Consider the following 17638-nt stretch of genomic DNA (forward strand, 5'->3'; position numbering starts at 1 on the left):
ATGGGTTTGCCTGTGTTGTTAGTAACACTGAGGTATAAACCGGAACATTCTTCAAAGCACAAGTGTTTTTTGAACACCCAGTTTGTTCAATACACCAAATATGTGGTATTTTCTCTTCCTGCAAGTCCTTGGCTGGCTCTAGCATGGCTTAGATGAAACAGAAATTAGCCATACACTAGAAAAATAAAACTTCTCATCCAAATACATTTTAGCTATCAGTAGGATAGCTAAAGCAGGAACACTTCTGAAGTTGGGATGTCCAATTTTTAAATGCCAGGAAGGTGTGAACTATTTGAATTTATAAATTCAGTAAGCTGAGGAAATCAGATGTTTCACAAAAGGGTATACAAATAGTACACACTTGCACATTTTCTACCTAATTAATTTTTGACCACTGTAGATAAACATGTATTTTGGGACCTTTAACAGAGGGCAGAACTGGGAGGAGACAAGATTAAAACTGCCTAAACCATAGTTTGTGTTAGAAGTTAATGATTCTTCTACCAAGTACCAACACAGCCTTGCTTAAGGAGAGAATCTTCTGGCTTTTGAGCATTTGTGTGGTAATATAACTGCTGTTGTTGTGGATACAGAATCTAGGTAGGAACCTCTTTAATATTCTTTTTGTTTGTCTTAACCGCTAAATGTTGCCATTTAGCGTTTGCAGCTATCAAACATTACCCATGTAGTACTTGCTGCGTATCCTGTGACCAATTACACCGCTAACGTTCCTGTCGTAAACATCAACATTTTAATGATGGCATCATGGATTTTTATGTGTCTGTCTAAACTGTAAGCATCATATGCCATGAACAATGAAAGTAGCATTTAGGCCTGCATGGTACTGTGATATTCATTTGTCATAGTACATTAACTTGACAGATCTTATTATGAATCGTTAATGTATTTAAAAATCAGTAAGACAACTATATTAACATTTCAGTTAGTGTAAATCAATACAGTTCCATAAACTACTGGAAGAAATCTGTCTCTTGATTTGTGATACTGTAATCTATTGGGTAGTGATACAGCTGCTGAGAATGCCACCACAGTGAAAAACAGCCCAAGGACTTAGTGTCTTTGCTGGATTTTGAAAATTCCTCTGAATTACTGTATTTTTCTTTTATAACTTCTATAAAATCCACAGAAAAATCCATAAAATCCAAACTGTTGTCTTGACATTTGTAAACGAATTATCTGTTATTTGTGCTAAGTTGTTTACCTTGGTGTTCTTATTCACATTAATTTGCATATAATTAAGGAGTGGAAAACCAAGCTTTATTTATTGTTATTGTTATTGTTATTGTTATTTGTTTATTTATTTATTAAATTCTTATTCTTATTCTTTTATTTTTAATGTTCAATAAGGGGTAGATCTACCTTGCAGGAACAGAGATAGGCCATGGGCCCTATAAGATCATATACCATGAAACACTGAAGAATCCTGTGGCTGTCATTTGCAAGAGTGGCTGCTACCCTCTGGAATGGGCTTGCAAGGTGCCACACACTTCACACAATTCTGTGAAATCTCTCAGCTTTCTCCAGCACAAATGATCCATGATGATTACTGGTTAAGACACTTGGTCTTTCCTCTTCTGTTTCTCAGCAGAGTCCGTACTGAGCACAAGACCAAAGCTGTCTCGTGCTGTAACCAGCTGTTCATCAAATGTTCCCCTAGTATGATGGAAAATTAAACTAGAAGAGCATTAATTTTCATTCTCGCAATATGGCTTGGGGCTTCTTTGTTTGCTTTCCTTATGCTTGCTTTTGGAAATAGTATTGTTTTCTTCCGTGAGGAAGGAAGTCAGTGTGGATTTTGTTTAGGCTGAGAGACTACCTGACTAACCTAAAAATGTTATTTGACTGATCTTGCCCTTCTGCAAATACAGATACCTCAAGGAATTACTGCAGCAGAATGGCTTGTGCAGATGAAGTGTAATAGTTTTGGGGAAGTCATATAACTGATTGAACACATTTGATACTTCTCATTTCCTACTTTCATTTCACACATTCCTTATACATTTCATATTTTTCCTCAGCTTGTACCAACTCCTTGATTTATTAAAGATGGGGAAAAAAAACACCCTAGTGAAATAAAGCTAAAATAGCAACTTCATCAATACTTAAAATTGTCATGCTCAACAGCTAGTTTATGTTGATATCAGTAACAAATAAATGTTTTATATATATATATATATATATATATATTTTTTTTTTTTCCGTTATCTTCTTGTGACATGGCATTTTCCCAGCCCTGATCTTCAACAGATTTCCATATAGGTCAAGGTCAACTGAGGACAGCAGATGTTGCCAGCAGCTCCAACTCTTGATCCTTGCACATAGCTCACTCTGACATTTCTCCATCACAGGCTGCATCATCTTTTCACTTCCCCCTCTCCCACTCTTCCACAGCAAAAGCAGCACCTTCTACAGTAGTATCTTTGCAAAGCAGTGATAAGACATTATTCAACAATGACAGGAACTGGTCACACTTGTTCTTGGCTGAGAGTCCTTCCCTAGATCTCTGGAGAAGCTAATTACCATCTTCTATCTGGCTTCACATTTTTCTGTGTGCATCAGGTAGCTTTTGCCCCCAGAAGATGACTTTTACTTTATTTTTCTTCTCTTTATCATCCTGGATCTTGCTTGATACCTTAACCTCTGCCTCTGGCTGCCTTTTTCACTATTTACCTCTAACTTCTTAACCTTTCCTTTGATACTTACTGCTCCAACTTTAAATCTGACTGTCCTCCCTTTTTGTGCCTTCACAATCTGTCTTTGAAACATTTACCAGGATGTCCTGCTGAACTTCTTCAGTTACAGTTCTGGATACGTAACTGCCTTTGTCTTTTCTCTACTTTACCTCTTATTTTTATCCACGTTTCTCTGTCTTAACTCATTCTCTCCTTATATTCAGGTTCTACCTTCAAACTCTCTAAAAACTGCAACTTCTGTAGGTCTGTTACCTGCAATGACATGTTTTCCCAGCATCTTACTGTAGTCCTTTGTGTATCTTATAACAGAGAAGCTAATACCTTCACATTATATCGGGACAGTTAAATTTCAGAGGACAATGTGCTTATAAGTACTGACTCCCTGAATGCTAAAAATCTCATTTCACAAGCATTTCTGTTAGTAGTTATGCAGACATGAGAAAATATTATTTCCTCTTCTTCTTGTTCCTATCTGTCTGAGGAAGGATTTTTTTTTTCTTTTGTGGATCTGTTTTCTGACCCAGATTTACAGCACAGCCACAGAAGTAGTGTTACTTTCATGAGTGAAGAGTGTGGGAAGCAATGGGAAAGGAAAGGTGTTGTTTCTGCCAGCATTAGTACCTAAACAACATGCTCATTAACTTAATGACAAGAAAATTATTTCAATCTATTTTTTTTTGTGTACTTGTTTTAAACATCCTTATGTGTTAACCCTGTTCCATCTGAGTGAAGAAAAACATTTTTCTTCATACACAATTCATACCCGAATGCCTACCCTTTAAATGCTCTGAAAAGTGTTACTCTGCCATATGGCCTGTGGCAAAGCAATTTGCAAATGCAGATGGACTTATTCCAGCACTAGAAAAGTTCATCCAACTTTTTTCAACTCCATTCAAGCATGGAAAGCCTCTCTTTGTATGAGTTTCCTCCCCTCTCTTTCTATCATTCTCACTCTTTTCTGAAATGAGGAGAGTACTGTGAAAGGTGAAATAAATCAGTTCCTGTGAGCTATGATTTGGGGTCATTAGTGCCAATACTCCTATCTCCCCTGTGTGTCAAGATCTACAGGATCTGAAGAAAGCTTTGTTTCAACTGATCCATTTTTTTCCGAGGGGCTCTGCAGTGTCATCTGGATCTTCCTTCAGAAATCTGTTCTGTTTGTAGTTGGAGTTGCACAAACGGGCAAGTGTTTTACTTCTTTGAATAAACTTTGCAAGTATATACGTAGGCTTCCCTTAAAGCATTTCACTGAAATATTTTTTCTGTATAATTGCTTAGCCATCTCTCAAATATAAAGATTAAGAAACTGGAAAAAAAAAAAAAAAAAAAGCTAAAGTATGTAACATTCATTGCACTAAAACCAAATCCAACTTAATCATGCAACTAGTCTTTCAAGAAAAAATATATTATTTCAAAGGAGGAAATGATCTGTCCTCTTCGGATACTAGGTGTTCTCTTCCCAGGGGAACTGGAGCAGTTCTGCTGAAATCCTGACTTGCAGAGGACTCCATGTGTCAGGGTATATAGATAGCACTCTGTGGACAGAATGGGACTAAGAAAACCCCATATAACACTGTAAGAAAAAAAAAGCAAAAACATATAAGCTCCTTAAAAGAGGTCAGGTAGATAAAATAATTTATCATCTTGTCATTAAGAGTTGTTTCCAACAGGTCAGTGCAAAAGGACAAGTTGGATGGCACAGTGTTATTACATGTCTTTCCAAAATGCTGATTGGGTCCTAAGCCACTTGACCCACAAAGTCAGAGCTTTCCTAGTACTCCCTGCGCTTCACTACTGATGCTATATTGACCCCTCTAATTCACTTTTGGACAGAGACTTTTCCTCTTACTCTTTTGTGGAAATAGTCTTTTTAGCATTAAAATCACTATAGACAGAAAAAAAGAAAAAAAATGGGGTGAGAGGTAGGGGCAGTAGAGAGAGTGAAGGGGCATTTCACTTTAAAAGAAAGATGTCAAAACAAGATACTTCCAAATTTAAACAGGTATATGCTTTTAAAGATCTAAGTCATTGAGCCAAACCTTTCCAGTGGAAAGATTCAGTTTCACCATCTCAGTGTTTTCTCATAACTACTGTTTCATTAGAAAAATTATCAAACAACTCTATTTTGACATATGTATTTTTATATCTATTATTGTTTTCTCTTGGGTTCAGATCACTCAGTAGACAAATCAACCATGACAGTGGAAACTGAATCCAGCAATGTTGATGACTCAAATCAGGAAGCAGAGCCTGTCCAGCTTTTGGATGATGAAGCAAACAAAAATCTACCAGTCAAAAAGAAGACTACCTGTTGCACAGGACTAAAGGTTTGGTTCTTATCAATATCACCACAAATTACTGATGTAATATGTTAAGAAATCTCATTCAAGATTTGGCATTACAGTTTACTTACTTCTTGTTCCCCCTGTCTTTTCTGGAACTAAATACATACTGTAGGTGCAGGGAAGGGTTGGATCTCATCTAACTTTGCCCTAAAAATAAAATAAAATAAAAATTCTAATCTAACATATTTACTCTTTAATTACTTATAGTTAAGTCCCCATTTTGGTCACTGAAGGCAGGTAGTCTCCAGTGGAAGACTTGAAACATCCTAAAACAGGTAACATTGAAGTCTAGAGGTTGTTATCAATACCCATTTTTAGAGCTAAAACGAGGTGAGCTGAATCATATTCCAGGACTTCGTGTAATCCATTGATTCATGCAAGCACTTACGTTTTCAGGAGAACACAGGAACAACAGACTGAACAAAGGTAGTAAACTAGTGAGGTTTTTGCTTTCTTGTTAAAGACTTCAGTATTTACTACTTGTGGCTGAGGTACAAATAAAAGATTATTTGTAAAATATAGGCAACTGTAAACCTCTCAGACACCCGGAGTGGTTTGGCTCGAGGATCAGGCAAACTTTGTTACATTTCTTCTTTTATCTGACTCACATCTGCCACCCATATACATCTGTAAAAATAGAATCTAAGCTCACAGGAGACTCACAGGACAAACTTTGCCATCATATACATGGGCAATGCTTCAAGACTGTGGATCTGTATCTGCAACATCCTGTGACTGACTTTATGGCAATTAGAGTTTAGTAGACATAATACCTTGCACGTAACAAAAGACAAACTGTTCTTCTACCTCACATTCCTGTCAAATATTTTAGGGTTTACATGGGGACTGCATTTTCAAACCCAAAACATCTATGTCATTTTTGTTTGTGTTTTCATGCTTATCAGCAGTTTGCAATTTCAGCCAAAACCTCTGAGACCACTGCTGGCATAAGGCAGGAAAGATGGTTCTCACAGATTTTTTGTCAGTTGAACTCAGGAAATCCAAAACTGGTCAGGACAAAAGCCTTCACTTATGTGATTTTTTCTTTATTCCTTGACTAAAACAAAATAAATGCACCTATTTTCAAGCATGTGCTTGACTTCATTTCTTACAGTAGATAGAATTGCAAAGTTTGAACATATATTGACTTTTGTTTACTTACCCAAAGTTGTGCTGTATTGGAACTTTTACCCAGTGAGCAATAAGTCTATTTGTTTTTAGATTATGTTGAAATAGTTAGATAATATTTAAACAAACTTAGTTTAACTTGTTATCAAATACACCTTTATTTGCAAAAGCCACAATGTGTGTTAGTGGAAGTAACTATAAAATTACAAAGAATGCCAAGCTTTCCTTTAGGAAATACATGATATAGAAGCAACACAGACATGATTCACATATTTCAAAATATATTTTAGACAGAGAGGAACTCAAATCAGCCTGTACTGCCTTCCATATACTAGAATACCATGAAAACTTGCATAAAGCCATAAAGCCATTTTGGTGCCATGGCTAGCTATATGGTTATGAACTGAGATAAAGTAAGTGGCCGAAGCAGAAAATAATTGGAGCTAAGATTAATTTTAGGTTGGACTAGTTTCATTAAATCTATCTTGATGAGGTATTTCACCTGTGGCAAATTTTTACATTTCTGTGATATCTAGAAATCTCACCATTTTGATTGCCCAATATGGGCCTCAGCTTTTTGATAAATTTAACCACAGGATGCCAGTAAGGTAAACAGTCCCCAGTGAGTTGTCTGCCAAATTTAAGTTTTACAGTCCAAAGGATTCCTCCTCTGCAATACCTCTGACCACCAAGGCAGGAAAGATCAGGCTGTCTGACCATTGTCAGCCATTGCAACCCTGAACATGAATAAAGCAAGTGCCTGCTTTCAGTGCAGCGCCCACTACCAGTCCTTTGCTGTGGGGAAAACCTAAGCAGGGAGCAAACATCAGTGAGTCCACCCTGGCACCACTCTCTCATAACTAGGGTACAAGAAAATTCACACACAATGTTGTCACTGCAATTTCAGTAACAAATAAACATGATGCTTGTTCTGCACAGTTTTACGAATATTTTGATCTCTATGTTACCAGTTTTCCTGTCCATACTTCTAATTATTTTTTTGCCTTAATCTTCCCTCAGATGTTTCTTGCTGCTTTGTCATTCAGCTACTTCAGTAAAGCATTGTCTGGTGTAATTATGAAAAGTTCCATCACACAAATTGAACGAAGGTTTGACCTTCCAACTTCTACCGTTGGTTTCATTGATGGGAGCTTTGAGATGGGTAATAATATTCTGTAACATGCAGCAGACTGTTTAGAGAACTACGAGATGTAGCATCTGACATTAATTTTGGTTCATTACTTTCTAGGTAATTTGCTGGTGATTGCATTTGTAAGCTACTTTGGAGCTAAACTTCACAGGCCCAAAGTCATTGCTGTTGGATGCTTTACTATGGCTTTAGGGAGTCTTTTAACAGCAATGCCTCATTTCTTCATGGGATAGTAAGTACTTATCAAGACTAATTTCAGTGAAATTAGATATTGCTTTCTGATTTTTGAATGAAAGCTGCTATATTTTAAGACTTAGATTTCCAAAAACCTATAGCACCTCACTTTAATGTGCAATGAATTGCACACCACTATTCATTATATCTGGTTGAAAAAATATGACTCTTCTGAAGTAAAAGATCAACTTCTGGAAAACAAAACAAAACAAACAACAACAACAACAACAACAAAAAAACACAACAAAAACAACATGAAAATCCATATGCTTTCATTTTCAGTCAGACTTGTGCAGGGAAGAGACAGAGAAGTAAGTCATTTTACAAAATCAATAGAAATACATGTTTTATTTAAAAAATCACGTTCTTTGAAAGTCTTCAACTATGCTACTACCCTGATACTATTTATTTAACAAATTATATACTCTTTCTGAATGGCTAACTGTAAGAACACCTTATTGAGAAAATCGGTGGTAATATAATAATGTGGTATGGCTGTTTGCTAACAGATGTCAGGATAACGTAGTATGGAAAGTCAAATTATTATGAACCAAATTTCATATAGCTATCAGAATTCACATAATATAGAAGTCACCTATATGATTTGAAAAAAAAAAAAAGTTGAAATTTGTGCTGTTTTGAGCAGAACCTCAACCAGCTCTGAGCTGATAACCTTATACTGGTGAATATCTCTACCTGAAATATGACTTTATTTATAGTAATGAGTAACTCTCATGTAAAATCAGGGCTCCAGAGATTACTCATTGAAGAAATCAACCTACAGAAGTCCTCACTGGAAGAAATCCATCTCCTTGAAAGAGGAAACCAAAACCTTCTTGTGTAAGATGGTGTATTTGTGAAACAAATTCTGTGCTGTTCTGTAGCAACTGCTCACACAAAGCAGCCTTTCAGCTTCAGAGCCAGCAGATGCATCAGTGCTCATAGAACTGGTCCAAGGGCATTTTCTGTTCCAAATGCTCATGTCTGGTTAAATTGACTTACCGTGGCTGGTTAAAATAATTTCTATGCATCTTCTCCTGATTCAGAGAATTACTGTATTTTGCTTATATGCAATAATGTTTCTAGCTATAGCTTTGATACAGTGATAACATAATGAAACACATTTCTGTTGCTCTCTTAAGTGTATTAGAATAATTTAAGCTATACTAATGCAAAAAGAAACCTACAGAATGCATATATATATATACACACATATATATTTTTTGTCACGATAGTGGATCTTGCACTAGTATTAAGACTTGTATTTTCCAGTGCTTAAGCCAAGCTATGTATCTGTCTCATCTACACTGGGAAACTCATAAAGTCTCTCATGAATTTGGACCTCAATTTTCATGAGGAAATTATGCACTATCTCCTGTGATGAACACTCTTTGTTTCAACCTCAAAAATAAGCCTGCCTTGTCTAATAGAGCCAGCCTAATTCCTAGAAGCAGTGTGTGTTTTACCACGTTGTTCTTTCTAAACTCAGTGTACTTTGCACTCGATGGGGCTCATATCTGGGAAAAGCATGATGCTAAAGCAGTCAAAAAACTTCCAGCACCTGAGATGCTCAGTTTGCTTCCCATATACACAGATAGAGTGTCATTTAAACACTATATTTATCTACCTGCTACTATACAACAACTATTTCTAAATCCAATGCCAAATAACTGGCAAATAGATACCTCCTGAGGATGACTTCTCCATTCCTTACATCTTCCCCATCCTCCCACAAATATGTATCTAAGATAAAAAGGGAGACTCACAATCCAGAGATTTTCCTTTTTCTCCTCCACAGTTTGGTCAACATAGGGATCTCACTTGGAATAGACCCTAAATGTTGATAGCAGAAATTCAGCCCTATCTGAATTGCTTTCAAAAGCCCTTTTGATCTTTCCAGCTTAAAAGGTTTTGTCTTCCAAATGCACGATTCTAACTTTTATTTGCTCTTTATTTTTGCTATTCCATATTTTTAAAATATGCTCAGTAATTTTCCTTCTTGTTCCTTCAGTAGCAGTCTGGATTGATATTTAAACAAAAATAACTTTCTCTTTAGGGAAACAGCAGTTGCATTGTTCCTGCCCTACTGCACTGGTATTTACCTACTGATCATTGCTTCTAAATGTAATATTGTGTGTTTTCAGTTATAAGTATGAGACAGCATCACATACAGCACCTTCAGCCAACTTAACTTCAAGCATAAATCCATGTTCCCTTCGTCAAGATGTGAACAAAACCTTGTTGGAGACTTCCAAATCAGGTAAGGAACTGTAAGCACAAATACAGGAGTTAGTTTTACCTTTGGTTGCAAGTGGAGTAACTTATTACCCAATACAAGATTCCCAATTAGGTTTCTAACCTCAGTCTCTACTTACCTGAGAACGTTACCAACACTTCAGTGCATTTTGTTCATTAAATCTGTTGAAGAAATATTCAGCAAACACAAATTACTAGGATCCAGATCCCAGTTTTCCTATGTTCTCACTTCCGAATTGTAATAAAATGACCCTAACACTGAAGGAGATGCAAAGAGATTTCTGCAGGGATTCAGTTACTCAGAACCAGGGGCTTGGGGGTTGGAAGAGATATGGAGGGGGGTGAAGTCGCACAGAGTTAACTGGAAATAAATGGAGATCTCTATGATCTTACTTAAAATATGGAATACAGCTGTTATACATGTTGTCACAGATAGAGAAAAAGTCAAGCTGTGTCCCACCAATCTTCTAAAAACTTCTAGTTTTATATGACAGATAACATATTTATGATAATATCAGTCTGTATTTTTTTTCATATGGACATTTTTTCTGATGGGTGATATTTATCTGTATCTTTAGAAACCAAATAAAATGGGGGTGGAGGAAAGTGGTACTAAAAGATTATTAAAAGTTATAATACAGCCTGCCATTAAACTTCCATAAGGCGAATGCTGTTAATGCCTTAAATACTAAGTTAAGATCATGTGCTGAATTTCCTCTGATTTGTCACTATTCCCCATTCAACTATTCTATTATGAAAACGTAACCTCTCATTATCTACAGATTGTGAGAAGGAACCATCATCATACATGTGGATATATATCTTACTGGGAAATATGTTACGTGGAATTGGTGAGACTCCAATAACACCACTGGGCATTTCTTATCTTGATGATTTTGCAAAGGAAGAGGATGTTCCTGTATACGTAGGTAATCTCAACATAAAGTAAACTGAGAGATTCTTAGTGTGAGAGGTTGATCATCCTCTGCAGAAGAAAACATTAAGCCATTGAAATTTACTAGCATTTGCTTCATTATATTTCCAGCATGTTTGCACACAATAGGCATGTTCGGCCCAATGTTTGGTTTCCTGCTGGGATCTTTATGTGCCAAACTATATGTGGATGTTGGATTTGTGGATTTAGGTAAGTGAAGCAGAGGTAAAGTGAAAGTAACCTAATGCCTGTTGCCAACAGGTTCCTCTACACCAGATTTTTTATATTAACTGTATTAATTAAACTATATTTCAATTACCTAAATTATGATAATTTTATTATAGACTTTGTTATAAATTTCTGAAAGCTTTTAGGACAAAGGCAGAATTATACAAGGAAAATATTTTAGAATCCTCCTTTAGGTTTGAAGGATTAAAATATACATTTAATTTTAAACATTAGTACCAAGAACTCTTACAGACCAAAGTTTTTCTAAATTGGGATCTTAATAAGAGGGTTCTGTTAGCACACCAATTATCTTGTTTTATTGGATTACCAGCTCTTTCAGCTGGGCATTTAATGTTACTTACAATTCATTTAATGTTTGCAGTAGCCTATATTCTTTTTGCCAGTTCTTGCTTATTTGAATGAAAAGAAAACACATGTATGTAATCACATCCACAGAATGCTAAAGGGAGCAGGGTAATCCCCATAAGTGGTGGCTATGGCCCTACATCATATTCCCTTTAGAGGCAGGAATCACCTCTGAGATGGTGTTTCCTGGCCACTCAGTTTCCTAGGTGTTGGATAAGGACCTCTAGGTTATCCGGTGTGACACAGAATGGCACTCAAGATAAGATGCAGACAGACAGATTAAACAACGCCATTGAGGGTATCATTCCTGATGCCTTCAATGGGTGAAAGACCTCTCATTAGATAATTATCATTACCACTGAAATTCAGCCATTGCAAAAATGTAGCCGTTTTAGCAGACAAAAAGTGGGAAGTTTTGTCTCATTTAAGTAACTTGGTTCTGTTTCTTTTATTTCTAGGAAGCATCACTATCACTCCACAAGATTCCCGCTGGGTGGGTGCATGGTGGCTTGGTTTTTTAATAGGTGGAGTAATCAGTTTCCTAGCTGCTATTCCATTTTGCTTCCTGCCAAAGAGTCTGAAAAAGCCAGGGGAAGCTAATCATGACAAAACTTCATCTAGTCTCCTGGAAAATACGGGAGCCATCAGGAAGACACTTACTCCTGCAGAACCTAAGCCAATGAAGTGGTCAACAATGATGAAAGGCAAGTGTTTTGTATGTTGTATAAATATGGAAAGTAATTGGCACAAAGTACTGCAGAAATGTGATAGTTCTTCAGAATATTTTGTCTCCCATACACTTCATTCTAAATGAGTTAGCTATCCCCAGGAAAGGAAGTGTCCAATAAGTATTACGAGAAGTTAAGGAGCTTCTTCAAGAACAGCATATGACAGAGCAGAGATTGCCAATGAAAATGATAGACGATTAACATTCATTAAAACTTTCAATTAAAACCTTGAAAATTTCCATAAAATAATACTGCATATAAATAATGTGTGATGTCTCCAAGCACTCTTTTACCTGTTTTTAAGGAAAGGGGAGAGAGAGAGAAGAGGCAAAATGCATAGTAAAAGTAGTTATTCCTTTTTTTTTTTTTTTTGAGGTCAATGGTCTAGTGCTAAATAAAATTAATTTATTCAAGCTATCAGTATAAGAAAAAAAATGGCCTGGATGACAGTTAGTTCTTTGTGTTCCCAAAAATGAGGAAAAATTCCATTTTTTCTCCCAAGCAACAACCACAGGACAAGAGGAAATGGCCTCCAGTTGTGCCAGGGGAGGTTTAGGTTTGGATTTTAGGAAAAAAATCTTCACTGAAAGGGTTGTGAAGCATTGGAACAGGCTTCCCAGGGAAGTGGCTGAGTCTCCATCCCTTGGGGTATTTAAAAGATGTGTGGATGTAGTGCTCAGGGACATGGTTTAGTGGTAGACTTGGCAGTGCTAGGTTAATGGTTGGACTTGATCTTAGAGATCTTTTCCAACTTAAATGATTCTGTAATTCTATGAGGTTCTGTATGTATCACTGCCTGAGTGGAACCTATCTCTGAAAGTTTGCAATACAAATTTGAATAGTGGAAACAAAATTTCAGTATCAGGAGCTAAAGAAAACACTAGAGGGCTCCTTTGCAATATAGGAAACCAAATTATCTTTCTGATTGTCGTAGAACTCATGGAGCTCATAGAGACTCTGAAATGCGTTGCTGCCAGAGGAAAATATGGCAGGCTAAAATGCCACTTCTAATTGTGCAGTCCTTACAATAAGGGGGAAAAGGTGAAGGGAAGAGATGGCTTTCCATCATCAGAAATATTCTACTGTCTTAGTTCAGATCACAGTGGAAGATATGCCATTGGACATCTCCACAAAGGCAGTTGGCACTTAGCCTTGAAACTGTGATGATATTCAAGTAAGCTAAAACAAGTCTCTGCTTCAGAAAGGAGCCCTTTTTTCTTCTCATTATAGGATTCAGGCCTTAATCTGCAGTTCTGTGTTCTTTTAAGGCTCTTTCTCCTTATCTCAACCTCTGGAGTTTTCAAGAGCATGGTTTGTTTTCAGATACTCACAAGCAAATGAAGATCAGTAGGACTTGCCCTTGGACATCTAAGAGAAGCATTTTGCCCTAAATGTCACAGATTACTCACCAGTAATTATTTCATGTACATGTATATTTCAAAGCCAACTCATATATCCCTTTCTTTCAGATTTCTATACCTCCCTGAAAAAAATATTGAGTAATCGAATGTACTTTACATTTTTATGTTGCTCACTGTTACAGTTCAGTAGCTTTATTGGTTTCTTGACTTACAAGCCAAAGTACATGGAACAGCAATATGGACAATCTACATCTAAATCTAACTTTCTAATAGGTGAGTTACACTGTAACTGTTTATCTTGTAAAAGGTGCATGGGGAAAAGTTGTGTCATTCTGTTTCTGGGACTGAATTCCATGTAGAACAGACTGATGTAAATGGCAGTCTCTCCAAACTTGAATTAGATGAAGTCAACATATAAGCTACAGTTTTGGTGTCTATGGAACCATAATAAATAATTGGATTATATTCTTTATATTTGTATATATGTATGTAATATTCCATTCAATTATTTATACTATATTCTATTATTATAGCAAAAGCACCGAAAATATTCAATGAATCGTGTGTGGGAGTTTAAAATGCTTCAACATCTGACTGCTGGGTACCTTGCCAAGTGGGAGCAAAACGCTGTGTCAACTAGCTGGGCATACAGGGGGGGTTGAGAGTTAGACACTTCAAAATAACATACACAACCCAAGGATTAGGCTGAGCAGAAAGCCTCTTAGACTCATTATAATACAACTTTCAGCTGCCAGGGACGTCAGCCTGAGGACAGAGTTTGGCTCATAAGCTCAGTGTTACTCTTTTATTTGAACATTCCCCTTCAACAATCTCTTTCAGGACTGACATCCTTACCCCCTGTTGGTATTGGGATTTTCCTAGGAGGGCTCATAATGAAAAAGTATAAAATGGGCATCATTGGAGCAACCAAGTTTGCATTTAGCATGTCATTTGTGTCTTATGTCCTCACTCTCTTGCACTTTTTTGTTGGCTGTGAGAACCATGTGGTAGCAGGAATAACAGTGTCCTATGATGGGTGAGTATAAAATGAAGACTATGTTTTTCTTCATGGCAGCAATAGTTCAAATAATATACTAAGATACCAAGGATAAAATGGGAACATGCTTAGAGGAAGAAAACACTAACAAGTGTCATTGTCATAGTTTTGTTGGTCAGCAGAGTGTCAGCCTGCCAAAGTGCAACACTTGTTGAAATTTACTTAGAAACACATTAGCAAAATTGCATCACTACCAATGAAGGTTTTGGCTTCTGTGGAAGTGGCACTGCTGTTTCACTTAGTGCTATCTCTACACCAGAAGTAATCTTCTTGCAGAGTGCATTCAGACCCAGTAAAAAGGTGAAGTGTATGTACCGGAGCATTGGTAGCACATTCTGCACAGAGATAGAAAGACTGCTGCATCCTAGACTTTCAGACTGCTGTAAACTAAAATGAAGATTTTATGCCTACTGAAGTTGTTCTCTCCTCTCAAGATAGAACCAGGGTTTAAAAGTTACAAGCTATTATTTTTTCCTGGAGTGAATAAAGATACCAGAATAGTGGGTTTGTGCAAGAACATCGATCCAAAGGGCCCAACAAAACACTAGCATATGGGTTGGCACTATCTCATGTCCATCTTACTAAGAGTATTTCATGGCTGGTGGGGCCCTTTCTGCATCTCCATGGAGGCTTACCCACAGTTCATCAATTTGACAATGCAGTTCATTAATCAAGGCATACTGGTTCAAAGCTGAAAATATAGAACACGACAGGCAGGATGCCAAGGATTTTAACATTTTATGGAAGCTGAGAACTAATTGTCTGCCTCTTGCCCTGTTCCCTGCAACACGTTCATTAAAAACCCAAATAGTGGCCTAGTAAGCTCTGAGATGAAAGAGATGCCAAGCACATAAGCTTAGTTAAACAAGAAAGAAGATGTGGGAAGACATCCCCCCTGTTACAGAACTCAGTTCAGGATGTCTGAAAGTAGAATCAGTATCAGCTGATCTAGAATCTAGAATCAGTAGCAGCTACTTTATTTGCTATAACATTCTATGTAAATTAGTGATCACTTTAATATGAGTGTGAGTAGCATGGAATCTGAAGCAAAGAGATCAATATTGCAGAGACTCAAAATACATATCCTGGGCTTGTGAGATGGGTTTCGTAACAATGACACCATTGTGTGTAAAGGGCTATGCTGACATCATTGTTGCATTAAAAGTTATTCTTACTCTGTCGAGTTGTTCTTACTCTGTCTCAACTTAACTTAACAAGCAAACCAATTCCATACCATGAAAATGCCATGTTTTCTGACTGCAATTCTGACTGCAAATGTGCCACCAATGTGTGGGATCCTGTATGTGGGGACAATGGACTGACATACATTTCAGCATGTCTAGCTGGATGTACAACTTCAGTGGGACATGGAAAAAGCATGGTAAGAGCCTGCTCCAGCTTCTGTTTTTTTACTAGCTTATTTTCCATTTAAAATCAGGATTTCAGCAGTATAATGCTTTTAAGGGAAACCAAATTTACTGGGGAACAGTCAGGTCAGTAAAGTATTTATGATTTGTGGCTACGAACAGCATAGAAGACATAGACATTTCTCTGAATTATTGCAGATTAAGAAAAAAGCCCTAGCTCTTTGTTGTAGATACTAACTTTCATCTTTTGTGGACTGAATGTGAGAAACTAGTGATTCAGAGTGTTTATATGTTGTCTGAAGGTTGCCTGTGATTTGCTTCTCATAAATCTCATTTTGGCCACCCTGAAGTTTTTTAACCAGTAGTTAAATTACACTAACATGCCATAATATCTCCCATGATACACATCAGTATTGTAACAGCAGTTTAAAAGGCAAGTCTAAATGTCTATGAGAGTGGAACTTTTGCCTACAACACAAGCCTGCCTCTGTAGAGGTTAAGGTTCATGGACCACAGTTCCCCTTACATAAGCAGATCCCCATGCCCCACAAGGCCTAATTAAAAGCTATTGCTCTTAAGCTATCTGTACACCTACTGCTGATCTTGGGCAGGGGTCTATATGAGTTGTGTCTTGACAGGTAGCTGCTTCTTACAGCTGTGAGGTACCTCTGGTGGATCAGCCTCAGAAAAGAGGGACAAGTGATCCTGGCATTTTCACAAAGTCAATTAACAGGTGGAGACAACTAGCACGTTCCCTTGAACCTTGCTGTTCCCCTTCAACTGGTCTTCAGGCACACAAAGGCTGAGGACAGGTTCAGAGGTCTTGAAGGTCTTCAACATCTTCCAAAAAGTGATACTGTGTCCACTGATAAAAAGATGCTGTAACATCCCTTCCTAATCTGAGCATTTGTAGAAAAGAAAAGAAGCTGCTGCCCATTGCCTCAAGAAAGGCAAGCAAGAAAAAAACAGGATGCTTAGAAGGGCTTCAGACTCTGCCTATGTCTGAAGGCAGGATTCCCCATTGTGTGAGCAATGTCCCACAAAATCCGTTTTGTGTCTTCCAGGTCTTCCATAACTGCAGCTGTCTTAAAGCCAGCAGTTCATGGTCAGGAAATAACTCTGTCACCTTGGGGCAATGTCCCAAAAGTGATGATTGTTCAAAGAAGTTTATTTATTATACAGTAATACAAGTCATAAGTGGCTTTTGTTATGCGTTGGGAGGCACACCAGCATACATGATTATGTTTAGGTAAGTAAAACTGTGCTGATGATTGAACTTTTCCAATGCAGGGATCAAAATGATTCAGAACCACATATGCAATTTTACATATATGTTTCAGTAATCCAAGGAAAAATTTCAATTAGTAGAAAAATGTACTAGTGATAAATTTCATGGGAGTCCTGAGGGCATTATCTCACCCTAAATGAGCACAGAAAAGACAATGCAAGCTCATCTCCCTTCCTCATTGCTTTGAGACATTTTTCTGAGTGTTGACTATGTTAATATTTGTAAGGAGATGTCAGAGACTGGATATATAATGGATTCAACATCAGTGCACATATTGGACGCTTGAAGTGTGGTTCCTCATGAAACAGATGGTCATATTGCCAGATGGCTTTGTGTAGTTCTAGATGTAGTGTTGTACTGAGGAGTGTCATTCAGGTATAAGAAAGATGCTGCACAAATATTGCTACTCACTACATTTTTGTTCTAGGACAATATGGTGTTTCTATCAGGTGAGGAAAATGTATGCTATGGAATCAAAGCAG

At 37.2% G+C, this 17638-nt stretch overlaps 1 protein-coding gene across 6 annotated transcripts in view; it reads left to right on the plus strand.

The window, feature by feature from the left end:
- The first annotated feature begins 502 nt into the window (after window positions 1-502).
- Window positions 503-17638, plus strand: part of LOC309879448 (solute carrier organic anion transporter family member 1C1-like) — a 38441-nt gene continuing 21305 nt past the window's right edge. For 3 of the 6 annotated variants that reach the window (XM_082763109.1, XM_082763114.1, XM_082763113.1), the window contains exons 1-12: window positions 510-600; window positions 4887-5041; window positions 7208-7349; window positions 7437-7569; window positions 9716-9831; window positions 10610-10756; window positions 10873-10971; window positions 11814-12059; window positions 13553-13717; window positions 14285-14480; window positions 15720-15882; window positions 16933-17117. In XM_082763109.1, the coding sequence (XP_082619235.1) occupies window positions 4910-5041; window positions 7208-7349; window positions 7437-7569; window positions 9716-9831; window positions 10610-10756; window positions 10873-10971; window positions 11814-12059; window positions 13553-13717; window positions 14285-14480; window positions 15720-15882; window positions 16933-17117 (1724 nt within the window). In that variant the 5' untranslated portion in view covers window positions 510-600; window positions 4887-4909. Of the gene's footprint in view, window positions 601-1368; window positions 1498-3837; window positions 3897-4879; window positions 5042-7207; window positions 7350-7436; window positions 7570-9715; window positions 9832-10609; window positions 10757-10872; window positions 10972-11813; window positions 12060-13552; window positions 13718-14284; window positions 14481-15719; window positions 15883-16932; window positions 17118-17638 lie in introns of all 6 variants that reach the window. The other 3 variants (XM_082763112.1, XM_082763111.1, XM_082763110.1) reach the window with 3 other exon arrangements.

The sequence above is a fragment of the Aythya marila genome (assembly GCF_965140915.1).
Source record: "Aythya marila genome assembly, chromosome: 1".
Classification (NCBI taxonomy): domain Eukaryota; kingdom Metazoa; phylum Chordata; class Aves; order Anseriformes; family Anatidae; genus Aythya; species Aythya marila.